The sequence below is a fragment of the Camelus dromedarius genome, chromosome 7, assembly GCF_036321535.1.
Source record: "Camelus dromedarius isolate mCamDro1 chromosome 7, mCamDro1.pat, whole genome shotgun sequence".
NCBI lineage: Eukaryota > Metazoa > Chordata > Mammalia > Artiodactyla > Camelidae > Camelus > Camelus dromedarius.
In genome coordinates this window covers 66,821,158-66,839,704 of record NC_087442.1, presented here as the reverse complement: position 1 = coordinate 66,839,704, position 18,547 = coordinate 66,821,158, and the positions used below count along the sequence as shown (strand labels likewise).

The window sequence follows — 18,547 nt, the reverse complement described above, 5'->3', positions numbered from 1 at the left end:
TGTCACACATTTTGGAATTCTCCACAATACCAGACCACCAAATCATCATACATGCCATTTCCTAAAAAGAACTCATAATATACAGATAGTGCTTTGTTAAACACCATCCTTCTGAAGTTTATTCCAATAATAATGGAATATATGGCACTACCGCAAATAATACCACTTTACCTTTGATTACGTAAAACACTATATGATTTTGAAAGCATTTTGATATGCTATTTAGGTGATGTTATCTCAAAAAAATCCTGTGCAGAGATCACAGAGTGAGGGAAAGAACCTAACAGATACTGCTCTACGCTAAAAAACTCTTAAGATTGATTTACCAAAAGAAATACCTGTGATCTCTACCCTCAAGAAAGCTTGGTCAAGTGAGACAGACAAATACATGAATACATTCATATCACTACAATAGGGTTTTCAGAGCAGACTGGAGACAGTGCTTACCCTGACTTAAGGGAGTAAGAGAATGCGTCTCAGAAGAGGTGACATTTGAGCTGCCCTCCAAATATGGATAGGAGTTCACCAGACAAAAGGGCAAAAGGAATAAAGTCATTCATTCTAGTTTAGAGTGTGTCAAGGCATTAGAAATGAAAAAGTATAAAGTGTTCCACTGACAAATTCAAGGTGTCTAAGGAGGGGTAAGTAGTAACAGTACTTTGGAAACAGAGGCTGGGCAAAGAGTGCAAGAAGCCATATAGATGTCATGCTAAGGAATTTTACGCGTATTCATAGGCTGCTGGTTCTCAGAACCACCCTCATGGCTTGCTAAACTACAGAAGGCTGGGCCCCACCACCAGAGGTTCCCATCCAGACCAGGGTGGGGCTCAGAGATGTGCATTCCTAACAAGTTCCCAGGTGACGCTGGCGCACTTTGAGAATCACTGCCACAGGCAATAGAAAGCCACCAAAGTGAGCGGGTAGATTGTTGCGGCTGCCTCTACTCGTGTTTTTATGTTTATAAAGATAATTTTGACAGCAGCATGGATGAAAGAATAGAGATAAGACAAAGGGATGGGAGACTACTGTTTAGAAGTAACAGTTGAGAGAGAACAGAAGCGTGAATTTCAGTACTGGATGGCACTGAGTATGAAGCGGAATTAAAAGATTAAGGAAATAAAGAGGAGGGGCTGGGAGAATTGGAGGCTTGCTGGTTGTTCGTGGTGTAACAGATGGATGTGCTAAAGATTATCCATGACCTTTTACTACCACTACGTCTATTTTTTTCCAGGAAAAAGTAGTCTGCCTTCATTTAAGCTATCAGTAATCATGAATAAATATTTAAATCTCCAAATATCTTATGTTTCATGGAGGAAACTGTTATTGGACTATTAATATTAACTAGCTACTAAAAGATCACTGGGAAAAAAAGCAAAAACAAGTCATGCCTATCAAGTCACTATGTAATTATAATGCTGAAGTCGTAGCCAACAATCTTGTAAAAATACCCACGTAGGGTCTTAGTAAAATTTGTGTTGCTACTTTTCTCAAGCTAAGAGTTGAGACTTATAGGACCTCTGGGGGGGGGGGGGATGGGCAAAACTATGACTTACAGTAAAGCCCTTTGTCTACATTTATTAATTTAAGAATTTAAGGAAGAGTCTTCTTTTTCTCAATGCTCCCCACCTCCATTATTTTGTGCCCTCACTTATTATAACATGTTTTTCCCTCCTGATGGTTTGAATTTTTGAATGGTTTCTAGGGGAGAATTTTCACCCTGCTGGAGGCATACCCTTATGAAGGAATTTTCTACAGTATCAATATTCCCTGGCTTCTATCCATCACCCCTACACTCAGTTCTCCCCACACCAACTGAACACTTTCTTTGTAGGCATCACTGCAATCCTTAGTGACGTTTTTGACATTTTTAAGTGTTTTTGGAAGGTCAGAAAAATGGGATTCTTAGCCCAATGTGTATAAATAAGTTCACATTTGGAAGAAAAGGCTAATCCTAGAAATCCACCTCCAAACGCCACGCTTTCGCTTACCACCATGAAGTACAGAACACAGTCGGCCGAACAGAGGGTCTCAAACACAAATGTTATCCTGCCCAGTTCAGTACCCATAGCTCCAGTCACAGATGTCGGCGGCCTATTGGACAGATTAAAATTACAATATTTATAGCATGTTCTAAATACAACCTGAAACAAAATTAAGTCACTTTTTTCATTAAGCTGAAAGCCACAGCCTCCTCTTCCCCTTATCTACTGCTCCTGCCAGCCACAACCCCTCCCTCCCCTAACCTCTGCGTGGAGTCTACACAGTCACAGTGTTACGTTCAGATCTACCGGTGTAAATGCCGTCCCATCCTACGGCAAGGAAAAGGCTCCTGCTGAGAAATCTCAACATGAGGGACTAACCAAAATGTCATTAAACCATTTGTAACACTACTGCCCAAATAGAACTGAGAGAAAAATAAATATAAAAACCAAAAGATACTTCTGCTAACAACTTAGACTAATATCTCAGAATTAAGCATCCGGAATCATGGTTATTGTAACATCTGGACAGAATATATTTAAAAACTTTCAGCCTCATCTAAGTAATATACAATCAACAGTTATAGTTTCTCAATCACTGATTCTATAGGTATTCTTAGTACCTATACATAGTACAGTATCCTACGCAGCTTGTTATTTGCTAAATACATTACAATGTTAATGTATTTTATAAAGATAGTCCTACTTCATCTATTTCTACAGGGAAACAGGCATGAGGATTCTTACAGAAAAGAATCAGAATTGGTTTTCCTTACTTAAATCCTGGGATATGCAAGTTTAAGATCAGGTAATCATTATCAGAACCTCCAGCCCCACTCTGGATATGATCTCCAGCCACCTCCCAACCTAGAAATGATAAAAGTTATCTTTATCAATAAAAAGTTCCATTAATGACTTCCATCAATCTTTCTATATAAGGCCAAAAAAAAAGAATTCCTATTTTTAAATTGCAGTTGCAAATTTCATGAAGAGCTAGACTCTTAGATACTAATAAAAACGTTGCATATGATTCTCCAGGAAGAATCAAGTAATGCATATTTTTGCATACATGTTACTTAACAGTAAAATTAATAATAGTTTTCTCAGTGAGGCATGATTACTTTTTAACTAATACAGATGATCTTTACCAATTTTAATATATTAAGATGGAAAATCCCAATCTTCAAGCAACCAATGGAAACAGAAACTTCAAATTACTTAATGAAGATGCAGCGTCTGGAGTTCTTTCCTACAGTTTGTTGTACTGTTGTTCGCTAATTAACCCCTGTTCTGCATTCCTTCACTTATTCATTCACTCAGCTGGCATTCACTGAGTGCCACGAACCATGACATACACCAGGGTTAGAAAGACATGACTGGGTGAGGGTGGCCTCACTGAGGAATCAGCAGACTACGAGAGATACAGCTGACAACTGTCAACAGTATGGGGTGACAGAGATGCACAAAGCAGGTGATGTGAGGTTCGTCCCCTGCACAGAAACAATGAGCATGCCAGGGTCTGGCATAGCCCCTGTAAAATGAGGAAGGGAGAAGCACCCCACACACACCATCAAGCAAAGCTATTAATGAATGGCAATGCCTCAGCACCAACACTTCCGCTGCCATAAGAAAATGCCAACATCTGCTACTTCAATAGGTGTGAGAGAAACTGGGGAACAGATTTGTATCATCAGTGCTATCCTGGTGATGTGGCAAGTTTTGAAATGTTATGATCGACAGTTCATAGAGGTGATATGTTGAATATACATAATTCAAGCTAGTTCTAAAAATGATACGTACTAACCTACCTGAGGATGAGAGAAACGCCAATTGTTCTGCCAATTTAAAGGTTCATGTGGCTGAAAAGAGACATAAGCAGGTCCTAATCACCTTCTAATGCAGTGGGATACCAGGCCTTTGACTGCAGTGTAAGTAATGCGAAAGGCTTTTAGGTTTAGAGAGACAGCAAACTTGTGGCTAGGGGTCTTAGGGAGAGCAATACTCCCATGTGGAGGAATTCTATACCAAGAAAGGGAAGACTTATAAATGTTTGTCTAAGATCACTTCCCAGTGTTCAGCTATGTCACCGGGACAGAAGGAGGGATGGAATCTCAGACAAGGCCAAAGAAAAGAAAGTAGTGCATGAATAACAAGCAGGTAGGTTTGGAGGGGACTAGAATCCTTGCAAGAGGAAACAAACATTCCCATGTTTGAACACGACCTGCTGTTAAGTATTAATGTATCCTCCCCGCCTCAAAACAATACATTGAAGTCCTAATCCCCAGTACCCATGAATGGACCTTATTTGGAAATAGTCTCTGCAAATATAATCAAGTTAAGACGAGGTCGCTAGGGTAATTAATCCAATATGACTGGTGTTCTTATGAGATGAGGGAAATTCAGACACAGACACACAGGGAGAAGACCATGTGAAGACAGACACACAGACACAAGGAGAAGATGGGGAGAGAGACTAGAGTCACATTGCCACAAGCCAAGGAATGCCTGGAGCTCCAGGAGCTAGAAGAGGCAAAAAAGGTCTTCCCACAGAGGCTTTGGAAGGAACATGGCCCTGCCAATGCCTGGGTTCCAGACTTCTAGATGCCAGAACTGGGAGAGTGGAAATTTCTCTTGGTTTAATGTTTTAACCCAGTTTGTTGCAGCAACTTTGCCTTTTGCTTTTTCCCTCAGAATGAATCCCACATTTTCCATGTTTCTATACATAATTTATATTTTAAGATTTATTTTTCTTTGCTTTTAGAAATCATATTTATATGTATTATAAAATTTTAAAAGCCACAGAAAAACTTAAAGATGAAAATGAAACTTACTTACAAACTTGTCATTTTGAGGTGTTCCTTTTCACTATCTTTTGATGCATATATGCTTTTACATCACTGAGATACTATTGTTGATAACACTTTGTATCATAGTTTTACAAATTAACATCACTGCATAAGGATTTTTATGTATAAATACTTCATCAACCTGCTAATGACTGAATTAACAGTTTATCATGTAGACAAATATAATTAGTTCCGATAATTTACTAAATCACTCACAGTATAGGACTTGCCTGTGGACCACACATCCAATGTAACCATTGGGACTGTTTTATCTTTTAGCTAGTATAAGTGACACTATAATGAACATATTTTTGGTAAAGCTTTTCTGTATTTTTTCAGAAAAGAATCCCAGTGACATAATTATTGGGTCAAATAAATATATTTTTAAGCCAATATTTTGTAATGTTATTCTAATTTTGAAAGCAATGTGTATCCATGAATAATATTTATTGAATACAATAAACTAAATGAAAAAAATGAAGTAATTCAGACTTCTCAGAAACTTCCTACCCTCAAGTGATAAACTCAACATTTCAGTGTATTTCTTTTCACTCTTTTTCTTGTGCATAATTTTCTTAAAAATGTAACTTAGGCTTTACTGTAATCTACTTTATTTTCTGCTTTTTTATGTAACACTATCTTCTCATTTTTCTAATTATCATTTTATCAAAAATATTTCCCCATTAAAAATCCTTTCTATATCTAGTGTTAAGGAGTTAACAATATGTTGTATGTTATATCATCAATACATTATAATTTTATTTATTCATACTTCATTGTTGAAAACATAGTTTGTTTTCTCTTATTTTTGACTCTCATTAATAACACTAAAATTAACATATTTGGGCATAATTTCTTTATGTCACATTATTTCTTTGGTATAAATTCCCAGAAGTGGAATTACTGGGTTGGAGAATGAAAACACTCACAATTTTTGAAACACTGCCAAATTGTTTTCCGTATGGCTGTCACTTCTAATGATTATATAACATTTCATCCAATTAGTACAGCATAACTTTTGTAAACAGTATCTTCTTGCAGGAATTTATAGATTATGTCATTTTCTGTTATTATAGGTAATGCTCATTGAAAAGCTTCATGATTAAACAGTAACTTGTTCTCAACTCAGAATTCCTCTTAGGGAAAATTCCAGTACCAGATGTACTTCTACAAACTTGTTCCACAACTGTGGTAAATTCAGACTGAGAATATAAAAGAACCCCAAAGTACTCCAAGTCACAGTTAAGCTGGTCAAAGTACATCCACTTTAATTCCATGATGGGGCAACTACTCCATGAGACAGGTGACCCTGGGCCTCTCGCTTTGACCCCAGGGTTTTGAGTGCTGCTCTTCTCATGGCTGGTGACTGAACCACTCCTCACAAAAATATACATCACCTCGTATCTTTCTGTATTTTTCAAATTTCTGCTTGCTAGTTCAATATCACATACCAATACTGCAGACATGTACACTTAATAACAGATCATTTCTGAAAATTAGCCAAAATTTAAATGATAGCCTCTAAGTGAGTGAGCAAGCAGGTAAATCGAATACTATCATGAGCATTAGACTAAGAATAACTTCTTTAAAAGATCAAATAAAAGTTTCAGATAATCTTTACTAGTAAGTGAATACACACACACACACACATTGATGCTTTCATCAACACATTCCCATTCTTATTTTTTCAATGTCTTACACTTTCTCAACTTGGAATTCAACCATAGGATCTTTTTGAAACATAAACCCTTATGGCTAGGTAATAACTACTGTGTTTTTTTCCTCCTTCTCCTTTAGAATAAATTCCTTAAAGCAGGATTATTAGTCTATAAAGAGAACTATTCCATAATGTTCTTGGCATATGAAGGCTTTTTTTTTTCACACATCTGTTTAACTAGAATTATTCAAGGACCCATTACTTGTCAATCTGTGTATCCCTCACTTCCTACACCCTAAGCCTGTTAATTTTGGATAGTGCTGACTTAATAGATGCAATTGAAAAACATTTTTTAACAATGATCAACTATAATATTGAGAAAAAATGAACAGATTAAAAAATGCCAATGAGTTTCTAAAAGTAAAGGGTATATCGTGGTGTAAAACCCTAATATTTAAATAGACGTTAACCTATTTCTAGTGTCAAGTTTAAAAATACAAACATAGATATTGTCATTCATTCAACCAACAAATATTGCAGAATAGCCAAGTGCTAGGCTCTCTGTGCATTTAAAATATTAGAAAAAAAATATAATTCAGCAACCACCCTATAGAGCTCTGCCAAGTCTTCAGTAAGTGAGGTTCACATACTTTGTAAACACTTCATAGGCAAGGGGAGTTAGAGATGATGTGACCCCTCACCATGGCCCAGTGCTGGGCCAGACCGAACCAATCCAGGCAGAAATGCTTTCACACAGTGGTATGTATACAGGATGACTCTTTCAAGTGGCAAAGAACATAAATGTCATTACCTCCCTTGGTGATCTATTCTGGTATTTATAAAAACCATAGTGACCCTCCATATCTACGTCAAAACTGACTCTAAAAATAGTTTATATTCTTACAGGAAAGTCATGTGGCTATGACACCGCATTCACTATTTTTATATAAGGGCTGGAGGACAGGCAAGCAGTCAGATGACAAGAGGTTCCTCATACCCATATACTTAGTGTGTTTTCAGACAGGTTCAAATGCACTGAGTAGGCTGATTCTGAACTCACCATTCATTCCATCACACTTGGAATTCCCAACATTGAAGCAGGAGGTTTTCATATTGCCAGGAAGGACATTCCACCATTTATATTCAAACCCCAGTGCAGGCTCTGTCCCTGCTGGACACGGTCTACATTCTACAGGAGGCAAGTGGGGCAAACAATCACAATTAAACTGCATCTGGACAATTTCCTCTTCCTCTGTTCCAAGCACTACTCAACTGTAATTAGCAGAGAGGTAAGTGGGAAGGACAGGTATTAAACCATCAATTCCCTTAAGAGTTAACGTTTTCCAGAACAATCTGGAAAGAAAAATCATTCTGGATAGAGTATATCCATATATACTTGGACAAGGAAAAGAACACAAAATCTTTTAAAATAAATGTTCCTTTCATTTCTGGGAGTAACTGCTAATACTGAATTCCTCTGCATATGAAGAGTCATTCTGAAACAAGTTCTCTTCCATGTCAATTTAGAATCAGTTTCCTCCACCTCATAAATAAGGAAATATTCCACTATTTCTATTAATTACTAAACTTAACAGAATAGTACACCACTTAATTACAGACTGATTATTTGAAATTCAAAATACTGGCTATACTGGAAAGTGATGATGGAAGTTGAAGGGTGGGGAAATGGTTATATTTATAAATAAATCTGATTTAAATTAACATCCACAACATTGACATACAAAGGTTTTTTTACGACCACTTTTTAATTTAGCCAAGACACTTTGCATTATCACATCAGCAAGAGAACAGGTAGAGAGAGAAAATGCTCATCGAGCAAGCATCTCCTGGTACCAAAGTCCTACAGAAGACATTTTTACACACCCTGCTTGATAACCACAAGCTAGCCATATTCAAGTAAGATACCTGCAACAAAAATGCACTGTAATCTTTGTCTAATAAAAATTTAAAATTTCTTTAATTTCTCTTTCTCCATTTTATTTTTATTTATTTATTTATTTTTGGTCAGGGAGACGTAATTAGGTTTATTTATTTATTTAATTTTAATGGAAGTACTAGAGATTGAACCCAGGACCTCATGCATGCTATGCATGCATTCTACCACTGAGCTATAGCCTCCCCCTGCCTAATAAAATTAAAACAAATTCTATAACCACTTTCTTTATTTGTTAAGTGTTAAATTTTCCCCAAATATACACTTTGAAACAATCTACTTAGGGACTATTTTAATTGCCATCTGATCAAAATAATCAATTTTTTCTATTATTATAGCACAAATTGTGATTGCTCCAAAGCTGAAATAGAAGTTATATTTTATGCTTGCATTAATATATGTGCACATACACACACTGGAAAAGGAGTGCTTATCCTTAATCACATAAATTGGTGAAATTTTTTTATAAATACCCAAAGAGACATCCCATTAAGAGAGTGTTAGTTACACAAAATGCCATGAAACACTGCAGTCTCATAATCCCCTTACCATACTTCTTAACTTGTCTTCAGTCTGTGAGATAAGAAAATTATGTATTTTAAAGAACTTTACACAAAAACAATTTAGAACAAATGTCAACATGGTCTAACAAGATGATTTTACTAAAGGTCCAATTCTTGACTCAACTGACACCCTACCCTTTGTTCCATCTGAAAACGTTCCAGGAGGACAGGGATGGCAGGAAGATGATCCATTGTTATAAAATCCTGGGTTGCAAGGTGGACAATCCTTCTTCTCTCCAGAAGGGGGCAACCGAATAGCATCTGTGAGATCCTCCCGGCAGATTTTGGGCTCTATCCACTTGTACATTATCTGCGTCTGCAAAAAGAAAAAGAAAAGAAAACAACGCTCGCAGGTCCTATAACATACTTTATTTGCTCTCAACTTCCAATAACAAAAATGTTAAATCGACAGCCTAGGTAAGGTCCAGATAGTGACAGAACTGAAGGGCCAGATGAAGAGAAGCTAAAACTTCGGTAATAAAATGAGACAAAAAGAAGAAAAAAAAAAAACTTTGGTAACGAAATGACCATTACTGACAAATCTCTGTACCCTGAGCAACAGGAGGCCTTACCTTGTATACAGCATGGTCTGCATCATAAAATTCCTCTTTGAAATACTCTCTCTTCCTTTGCCCCACCCAGAACACACATCATCATGTTTTGTACATAGTGATCACAAAAGAAAAATCTTATTAAAAAAAAAATCTAGCTTCATATTTCAAACCTGTCAGTTCATAAGCACTGTAAGTGCTCTGAGTCTTTTCCAATAACCTGATGTTAGACCACAAGACCTATAGCACGAATATTTTCTCCTAAGGCCTCCAGGCCCTGCTGTGCATGCTCTGAACATCAAGATTAAGACAGACTCTACCTTCGTGCAGAGTAGCCTTTTAAACCTTATCCTTTTTTTCTCTCACACATGCACACATTCACAAACAAAACGAAAAATAAAACTAAGTAGCTATACTCAGCCAAACCCAGAAAACTGTGATTGTAAAAGGATTCTTTTGGCCCACAAACATTAAGTGGGTTAGGCATTTCAAAACAAAATTTATATGCTTAGTGAAAAAAATAAAAAGTATTCTGAATGCAAAAAGAAAAATCAATTCTTTTATGACTTAAAAAAGTCTCCTTCATTAGCCGTATCATCTGCTGAAAGTATTGTTTCTGCTTTGAAGCAACTTCTGCAATGTAAGTCTAATATTGAAGCAGGAGAACCGAAATTAAAGACAATTCTTCGTACCTATTTCCAGCTAATGGTAAATCATATATAATAAGCCCTTTAAGCCACTCAATTTTAGTCCCAAATATTCCCTTATGGAAGAGTAAATTACCTTATCTAATGAAGGATGCTTAAGAACATGGTTTAAAAAGGAGATGTCTCAAAAGAATTATAAATAACATGTTTTTCTTTTTACAAATCTCTCTTCCTGCATTTATATTATGGCCTACGTCACAATACAGCTTAACCAGCCACTTCACCCATCTGTCTCTCTCACCATCTGTAAAATGATGGCTATTCCTACTTGAGTTTCCTAAACAGCTGAAAAAATAAATTAGATCCTGTATCCATAAGGGAATCTCAATGCCTCTGAGAGAGACAATATAAAATTCAGAGAATCTAAGTAAATGAAACATCACTACATTTGGGGGATGGTCTTGTTTTAATTCTGGCTTAATGAGTACAGAAAGCAAATTTCCAATACTAGTCAATTCACAAATTTGCCAATTTACTTTGACATAAATTGCACTTAGTTTTACATGTGAGCTACTACATTTTGGGAAGAGCTGGTTTCCACGTGGCAGTGGATGCAGGGCTGAGGCTGCTCTCTGGAGGCTCACCCTGGGATCACTAAGTAATCCTCCTCACCACTTTGGGAGGTCAGTTTTATTATGCTCAAGTTTATAAAAGTGGAAACTTCAGGTAAGAGCTGTTAAACGTGCCCAAAAGTCATACACAGTTAGTAAATGGTAAAGTAGCACTAGTCAAGGAGACTCAGTCTGGTGAGGGTAAAAATAATAAAATCTGCAAATATACTTTTGACAAATGAACTAACTACATGATTTTCAATCCAAGCACAGTACATGTTTAAAAATTAGAAAGGGCACACCACTTTTAGAAGTCAAATTTCAAATGCTCTGGAGCACAAGTTGTTTGCAAAGCCTCTTGCTTCACGTGGCAGACTGATTCTGTGCCCCTCTTTCTAATGGGGACAGATGCTGTCAAGTCTGGCTGACTGGGGAAAGACAATAATTAATATTAATGATACTGAGCACCAGATGGCTCACAGTGCAGGTGAAAAACCAACAATCAACTCATTCTTTGGCAAATTGAGATAAAATTATGAAATGCTTTATGAAACCAAAACCCTAATAAAGCATAACTTAGCAGATTGCCATTAAGATTAACAGAAGAGCTATGGTTCCCAAGTATATTAAGCACTAGAAAAATGCATTTTGAAGAAATACATTGAAAGTATCCACTGGAAGCTGGTTTTCATATCAAAATCAAAATCAAAACCGGGAACACTAAAATTTAGACAAATTTCAGAACTGGGTTTGTCCATGGTTGCCAGCTTTCTTCCTTCAAAAGTCCCTGCACAAACGCACTAAGGTTTTGGAGACTGGCTGAACTCTCTAAGTTTAATTATACGTGCTTTAAAAGGGTTACTAACTGCCACTCCAACCTAACAGCCAAGAGACTCGTGACGTTCTAACTCAGATGTCCCCAGCCAGGCAGGCTATCATGTGCCTCTCTCTGCCTCTCCCACACCTTGATCCTTTCAAGTTGCAGGCCACTGGGCGCTCATCATTTGTCTCTCTTGGAATTACCACACCATCCTGCCAAGTTGTGTCTGACCCCTCTTTCAAAGCCATGCTCAACATTCACATGTACTCTAAGCATGTCCTCAGCCCACTCATCTTCGAAACAGCATACACTTAGATTCCTTTTCTATGAAGCCTCTGAGCTTTTCTGTTTTCTCTTGTGAATACCTCCTTTGTCCCTCTTCGAAATGCTTAAAAGCCTGGGTCCTCTTCTCCCATTATGTGGGAAATATCATGGGGATTTAACACGGTACTGGAACTTCTAGCCAGGGCTTTACGTTAAGAAAGTGTTCCTTTAAGAACTGACGTGTGTGATGCTGAAAGGAGCTTGGAGTTACATGGTCTGGTCTCCCCAGCCACAGGGATTAGCAGGTGAACTAAGCTGTCCATCCAAAGTAACCCATGCTGGACAGAATGGTTGGTCTGAGATGGGCTCATGATTCAAGCAGGGCCAATGTGAGTCTTTTCTGAAGCTCTGGTCAGGACTCCTATGATCAAAAGCTGTGAGGATGATAGTGCCTTGGGTGGAGATGTCAGTGGGTATCTGGCACTACAGGAAAGAACATGCCTGAGAAGGAAATCAAACTGAGCCAAGAATATCAGCGAGAAGAGCAAGGGAAAGGCTGGATAAAATTATTTGCTCTATAGTGACTTCCCAGTCATAGGAGTCAAGAGACTCCTGCCCTGCCTCTCCCAATCTCAATTTTGAAAAGTAAATTTAAATTCATTAGTGTAATTTTATAATTATCCCCAAGGGTAGAAGCAAAGCTGACACCCTGCTTTATCATCATTAAAAGGAAACGTTTATCACATCCCAGAGTGGCAAGGGTAGGGGGGACCATTTTTTACTCCGAGATAAAACTGACAAAAAAAAAAAAGTTACTCTGTCTAGTTCTAGTATCCAAGATAAATAAATCTGTAAGCCTTTTCTATAAGTCGCTGACTCCTTTACAAAACAACCTTATGCTGGTGACTTATGCAAGCAGGTATGAGATAACCTTTGTTGCTATGATGAACAAGTGAGAAGGCTTGCTTTTCAACCACAAACAGCTTAAGCAAAAATCCAATTTTCAGTTTTCTGTATTCTTGGGAGGTTTTTTTTTCCCCCTTTAAATTTCTGTTGCATTTTTTATTTAGCAAGCCAGGTCTTCTAAAGGTTGGATTATCTTAGAAATCATTTTGGCAAGTTAACATTTTCTCTTTTATAAATACTTTATATCTGAGATTTTCTTTGACACAAATAAATTTTGATTTTACTAATTTGAGCTCATTGTTGAAGCACATTGAGGTCTTTCTGAATCTTAATATCGTCACTCTTCCCCACTTTATTGATTTACAATTTATTCCTAATGTCTTCACGCAAGTTAAGGATTTTTCAATTAAATGATAAAAATAAGTGATCTGAACTCATGTTCTTCTTGCTATGAGTTAGGATATGTGTACTTTGTTAAATTTATATTCTGATGGCAAATACTTGATACTAACTACACTCCTAGTTAATATCAACTACACTCCTAGCTGATATCCACTTATCAAATCAAATGTTTTACATATAGTTTTCAATTAGCCATATATTCATTAAACTATATTATTTGGTCCACAATTCTCCATCTTATCCAGAGGGAGATCATGAGAAGCTCTATCAAGTATCTTGCTAACATTAAAAGATGCCCTTTTTGGTAGAGTATGTGCCCATTATCACTGGTCAAGATTCTTTTGAGCTCAAGTCTCTAGCACTGAATCTGTGCATATGTTTATACCTCACTCAACATATGTAAAAACTGGGCTCTGAGCAACCTTTAGAAAATGAAACACATAAAAATTTCAAGCTAACTCACTACTATTGTTAGAGCAGACAGATAGCTAGATATGAGCAGAGAAACCATGTATCTTGTAAGCAGGGGGGCGGGGGTGTCCTTGGGCAGACAGAGAAAAGTAGGAACCTTCAGACTGACAAGAAATAACACATTTTGGAGTGACAAGTGTCCTGGAGGCACATAAAGAAAGATGGGGAAAAGCAATAATCTCCAGCGTCCAAGTGTAACCTTTTGCTCATTCTGCCCTCATTACAATAAAATTAGCCTTGCAGATTAGAAGTATCCATCATGCACTGACGCCATGACATTTCCGATCTAGACTAAATAAGGACAAAAATCCCTCCTCCCCTCAGGAAGGTGGAGCTGGGATGGAGACCAGGGAATAAGACTCCAAACCCTTCCCTCCCCAGTGAATATTCCACCCATACTTTTTTCACCCTACGTAACCAGCCTGCCAACAAAACTCAGTGCAGCCTGAGTCTGCCCACTCTCCCCTGAGAGTGTCCTGTCCCTTAATAAAACCTCATTTTTACTTTCTTGACCTCCGTGTTTCGCCTCTGAACTCTTCCTGTGATGAGACAAGAACCTACTCTCCAGTAACAACAGCACTAATAAGCAGTAGATGTGAAAATCAAAGCCAGGAAGACAAGCTTCAGAGTCGAAATTCTTAAACTTCCTCTGTGCTACTTGCACATGTGTGCTATGAATCAGCTCAATTAACTCTCTCATCAACAAATTCGAGCCTGCTCAAATTGGGAAGAGAGTTGGGTAACTGTGGGGTGGAGCTGACTGAACACGGCCTGTACCTTTCCTTCCTCATCACATGGAGTGTGGATCTGGAAATAGTCTTTAGTGGTACAGGGAGGGCGCTCCGTGCACTCACTGGATCCTTCTTCTGCAACAGAAAAATGCATTTCAGAAATGAGTCATTTACGTGGTGACTCTCAGAAAAGGCCAATGTGAAAATAAAAATTTTTTAAAAGCAGACAACTGAAAAGTAACAATAACCTCTCCAAAGGAATTTAGGTAGAACTAGCGAGGCTTCAAGAAAATAAAAGCCTGTATTTTTATTTTCCCTAAAGCAAAAAATGTTTCCATGATACACAAGGAGCGTATCATAGTTTTTCCAAGAAACATTAAATTTCTTCCATTATCACTGGACATTGTAAGTTTGGAACAAACTGAAAGTTTCTAAGTACATCTCCAAGCCAACATATCAACCAGAAGTACAATATGAACTTTCTCAGGTTAGTATAAACATCTCCCAAACAGTTATCTGTGGGGCGTGGGAAAGAAAAAATTACAGACAAAGGGCAAAGTCACACAGAAAGAGGTAATAAGAAGTCTTATTTTCATCCAGTCAATACTGAATGACTTTAGCATTGGTTTCTGACCCACTGTTTTCATCACATTTTGTGTGTGATTTCTGGCTTATGACTATACACTCTCGACAAACATCAATTTAGACAGAAAAGAACAAGGAGCATAAACTGGAGTTTATACTGAGAGTCTTACCTGAAAACTGAGAGTCCTCGTCACACTTGATGCATTCTTTGGCTCCTTTCTCAGAATAGGTGTTTCTGGGACAAACTTGGCAGATGAACGACCCCGGTTTGTCGCTGAAGGTACCTGGCTTGCATGGAAAGCATTCTGACGTGTATGCCACCCCTGTGGTATGGGAAACAGAGCATGGCAGAGAGGACCCAATGGCAACAGCACATCAGTAACTTCTCCCTCTGTGAGAAGTCAGAGGGAAATATTAACCGTAAGCTCAGCCCGGGTCCTTTACAGCCCATTAATTCAACACCGAAAAGGTATTTACTGTGTGCAAGGAATTGGGATAGATATTGAGTTAAGCATAGTAAGTACAGCCAATAAGAGATTCAGATTTGACAGAGGTATACAGTCAATGTATAAACTCAACAGTCAAAAGGTAACTCCACTAATCAGAACGGGACAAACTCTAAGGTTCCTCCAAGTGCATAAGCTACCATTGTCTCATCTCTATGGCTTCCTGTTCCCTTTTTCTCCACTGCTCACTAAGGCACAAGTAAGACCCTAGGAAACGCTCAGACTTTTCTTCTGGTTTACAATTCCAGCCTTTGCCAGCAGATGTCCCTACGACTAATGAATTAACGTCACAGGAACAAGTACTCAAAACATAAAAACGTAAGCCAAACTTCAATAAAGGAGTGTCACTGCTTTAATTAAAAGCAGCCGTAATTGAGAATGAACCATGCCAGGGTTTACTGGCCACTCTCCTGAGCCAGAAGAGGCCCAGCTTGTTCAGAGAGGCTAACAGTGTAGGAGACATCCAGGCCGAGATGTTTATTTCAGTGTTATTTTTATGGATACAGTGGTGACCAGAATAAGCACTATGCCGGCACAACAGAGATTTCTCAACTGAATAACAGGCTGTTATTAATAAAGATTATTTTCTTTTATTTAAAGATACCTACAGTTGTCATTATGTTTACTTTTTCACAAAGATTAAAAAATTCAGTTTAGGGTAGAGGAAAGAACAAAAAACAAAAAACTCCAGTGAACTTGCCAGGAATAAAACCAGGGTCTCTAGACTTGTATGATGCCTAACATTAATTTCTGTCCCATATGCCCTTGAAACCAATAATATAATCCAGATTTTAACTAACTCTAAAATATGACAGGTGACCACTAAAGCTGATTGCTGTGAAATACCTTCAATTGTGATATTTTTTACCAACACTGGCTTGACTGCCTTAGAACCCATAAGGATGCCCGTAGTTCTCCAGTACAGGATGTTTGTGCCTGATTTCAACATTACCTGTAAAGAGACGAACAAGACACTCAAGGTTAGATAAACCCTGCCACTTCCAACCACACCTAAAAGCTAACCCCTTGCACTTTTCAATGCACTACGATGAAACATCATTAATTTGGAACCCATTAATTTAAACCTACTGTTAATTCAGACCTAAGCTCTGCTTAAATTCACATTTTCTTAAAACAAATTAGTTTGCCAACCCCTCCAAAAAAACATAGTACTGAAGGAGGAAAAGAAACTCCTTCAAGCCTGAACAAAAAAGACAAAATGATTTTCAAATCATTTGCATGAAGTCTTGGTTTATATTTAAAAGGGACTCATTTTAGAGAGTGAAAGGCATTTAGCCCAATTATATATTTATTTGGCTGCCACTATTCATAAGTAGATCTCTGGGCTCTGAAAATGAAAAAGTAACAGAGTGAGTTCTTTCCTTTCAAAACTACTTAATAAGCAACACTGCAATAGCAACAGAGGAAAAACAGTACTGGTCTTACAGGATAACCTGATTCAGCTCTATGACTCCAGAACTTAACTGATACTACATCTGATATTTGCTTTCTTTGCCACCAGAACATTTTTATTTTTAACAATCAAATTACTTTTCTGATAAATTCCATGCTTATTCAGTCAAGCAAACTAACTGTAAGGGTGGCTTGTTTTCTTATTTGCCACCATTATTCTATGCAGTATCTGGCAGGCCAAATTCAGGCAGTATAAAACTCACAACATATCCGACTACTTTTCCCTGCCAGAGATTCAGAGAAGTAACGTGCTAAGTACTTTCCTCTTGTATTAGGTCTCTAAGTGACAAAAGCATATTTGTTGCCAAGGTTTACTTGTACCTTCAAAGCCCAGCAGCCTGAATGCTTGGGTGAATGGATCTTAAGTGGTACTAAACATATGGATCAAAAAAATTACTCTGAAAGGGTACATGATATTAATCCCTCAGGGATGAGGTACCTGCTACTGCACAAAGGCAATGACAGATAGCAACTTACTGAGAGAGAGTTCAGTCTGCACTGCAGGCACCACACTAGGCCATCCCCACATAACTCATTTAACCCTGCAAGATTGCTCCTGCTTCTCACATGAACTCTCAGACTCCAAGAGAAAGAAACACAACTGCCTAAAGAAACACAACTACTATAAACCAGACTTCGATTTTAAATCCATGTCTCACTCTGAAGGGACAATGCCTCAGATAATGACAGATTCAGAGACTGTGTTACCCAATAACTGCCTCGAGGCATTTGGAACTGTCCTTGGAGAAGACAGCAGTTACTTTACGGGATACAACCAGAGAGGGCAAAACTTTGAGCAATGGGTGGCAAAGAGATAGAAAGCAGCCTCCAGTCAGGAGTGAACTGTGTGATGTGCAGAGCTGTTCAACAATGGAGTCAGCACAGTCCTCAACAAGACAAGCTTGAAAATCACTCAGTGGGGAGACTGCAGAGAAAGTTGGACAAAAGGAACTCAAGGGTCCTTCTGACGCCAAGAGCTACTGATTCTCTTTCATGTGACGGGCACAGCAGTAAACTTACACACCCAGAGGTTCTGTATATTAGTTTTGGTTGGACACACTTTTTTTAACTCTTATATTTTTTGAAGTGTAGTCAGTTTACAATGTTACTTTCATGTGTCAAGCAAAGCAATTCAGTTATATATGTATATACATTTTTTCAGATTCTCTTCCATTACAGCTCATTACAAGAAATCAAATATAGTCCCCTTGCTATACAGTAGGTCCTTATTGTTTATCTATTTTACATATAGTAATACGTATTTATTAACCCCAAACTCCTAGTTTACCCCTCCCTGACTTCCCCCTTGTTAACCAGTTTGTTTTCTATGTCCACGAGTCTATTTCTGGTTTGTAAATAAAATTTGGGTTTTTTTTTTTTTTAGATTCCACACATAAGCGACATCATATGATATCTGTCTTTCTCTGTCTGACTTACTTCACTTAGTATGATAATTGAGTAGACTTATTTCTTGTTAATGCCCCTTTGAAAAGGAGGAAAGTTAAGAGTGTGTGGGGGATAGGGCAGGGAGAGGGAGAAAAGGGCAAAGAAAGTAGGAAAATAATACTAGGAAGAGCTTGA

General features: G+C 37.8%; 1 protein-coding gene across 2 annotated transcripts in view; it reads right to left on the bottom strand.

The window, feature by feature from the left end:
* The window catches only part of ELAPOR2 (endosome-lysosome associated apoptosis and autophagy regulator family member 2), a 230,751-nt gene that overhangs the window by 32,554 nt on the left and 179,650 nt on the right, over window positions 1-18,547 (bottom strand). For both annotated transcript variants that reach the window (XM_031454811.2, XM_010977996.3), the window contains 7 exons: window positions 16,340-16,445; window positions 15,158-15,310; window positions 14,449-14,537; window positions 9,135-9,315; window positions 7,543-7,671; window positions 2,756-2,846; window positions 1,989-2,091 (listed from right to left, as the gene is read on the bottom strand). In XM_031454811.2, coding sequence (XP_031310671.1) covers window positions 1,989-2,091; window positions 2,756-2,846; window positions 7,543-7,671; window positions 9,135-9,315; window positions 14,449-14,537; window positions 15,158-15,310; window positions 16,340-16,445 — 852 coding nt within the window. The remainder of the gene's footprint in view (window positions 1-1,988; window positions 2,092-2,755; window positions 2,847-7,542; window positions 7,672-9,134; window positions 9,316-14,448; window positions 14,538-15,157; window positions 15,311-16,339; window positions 16,446-18,547) is intronic.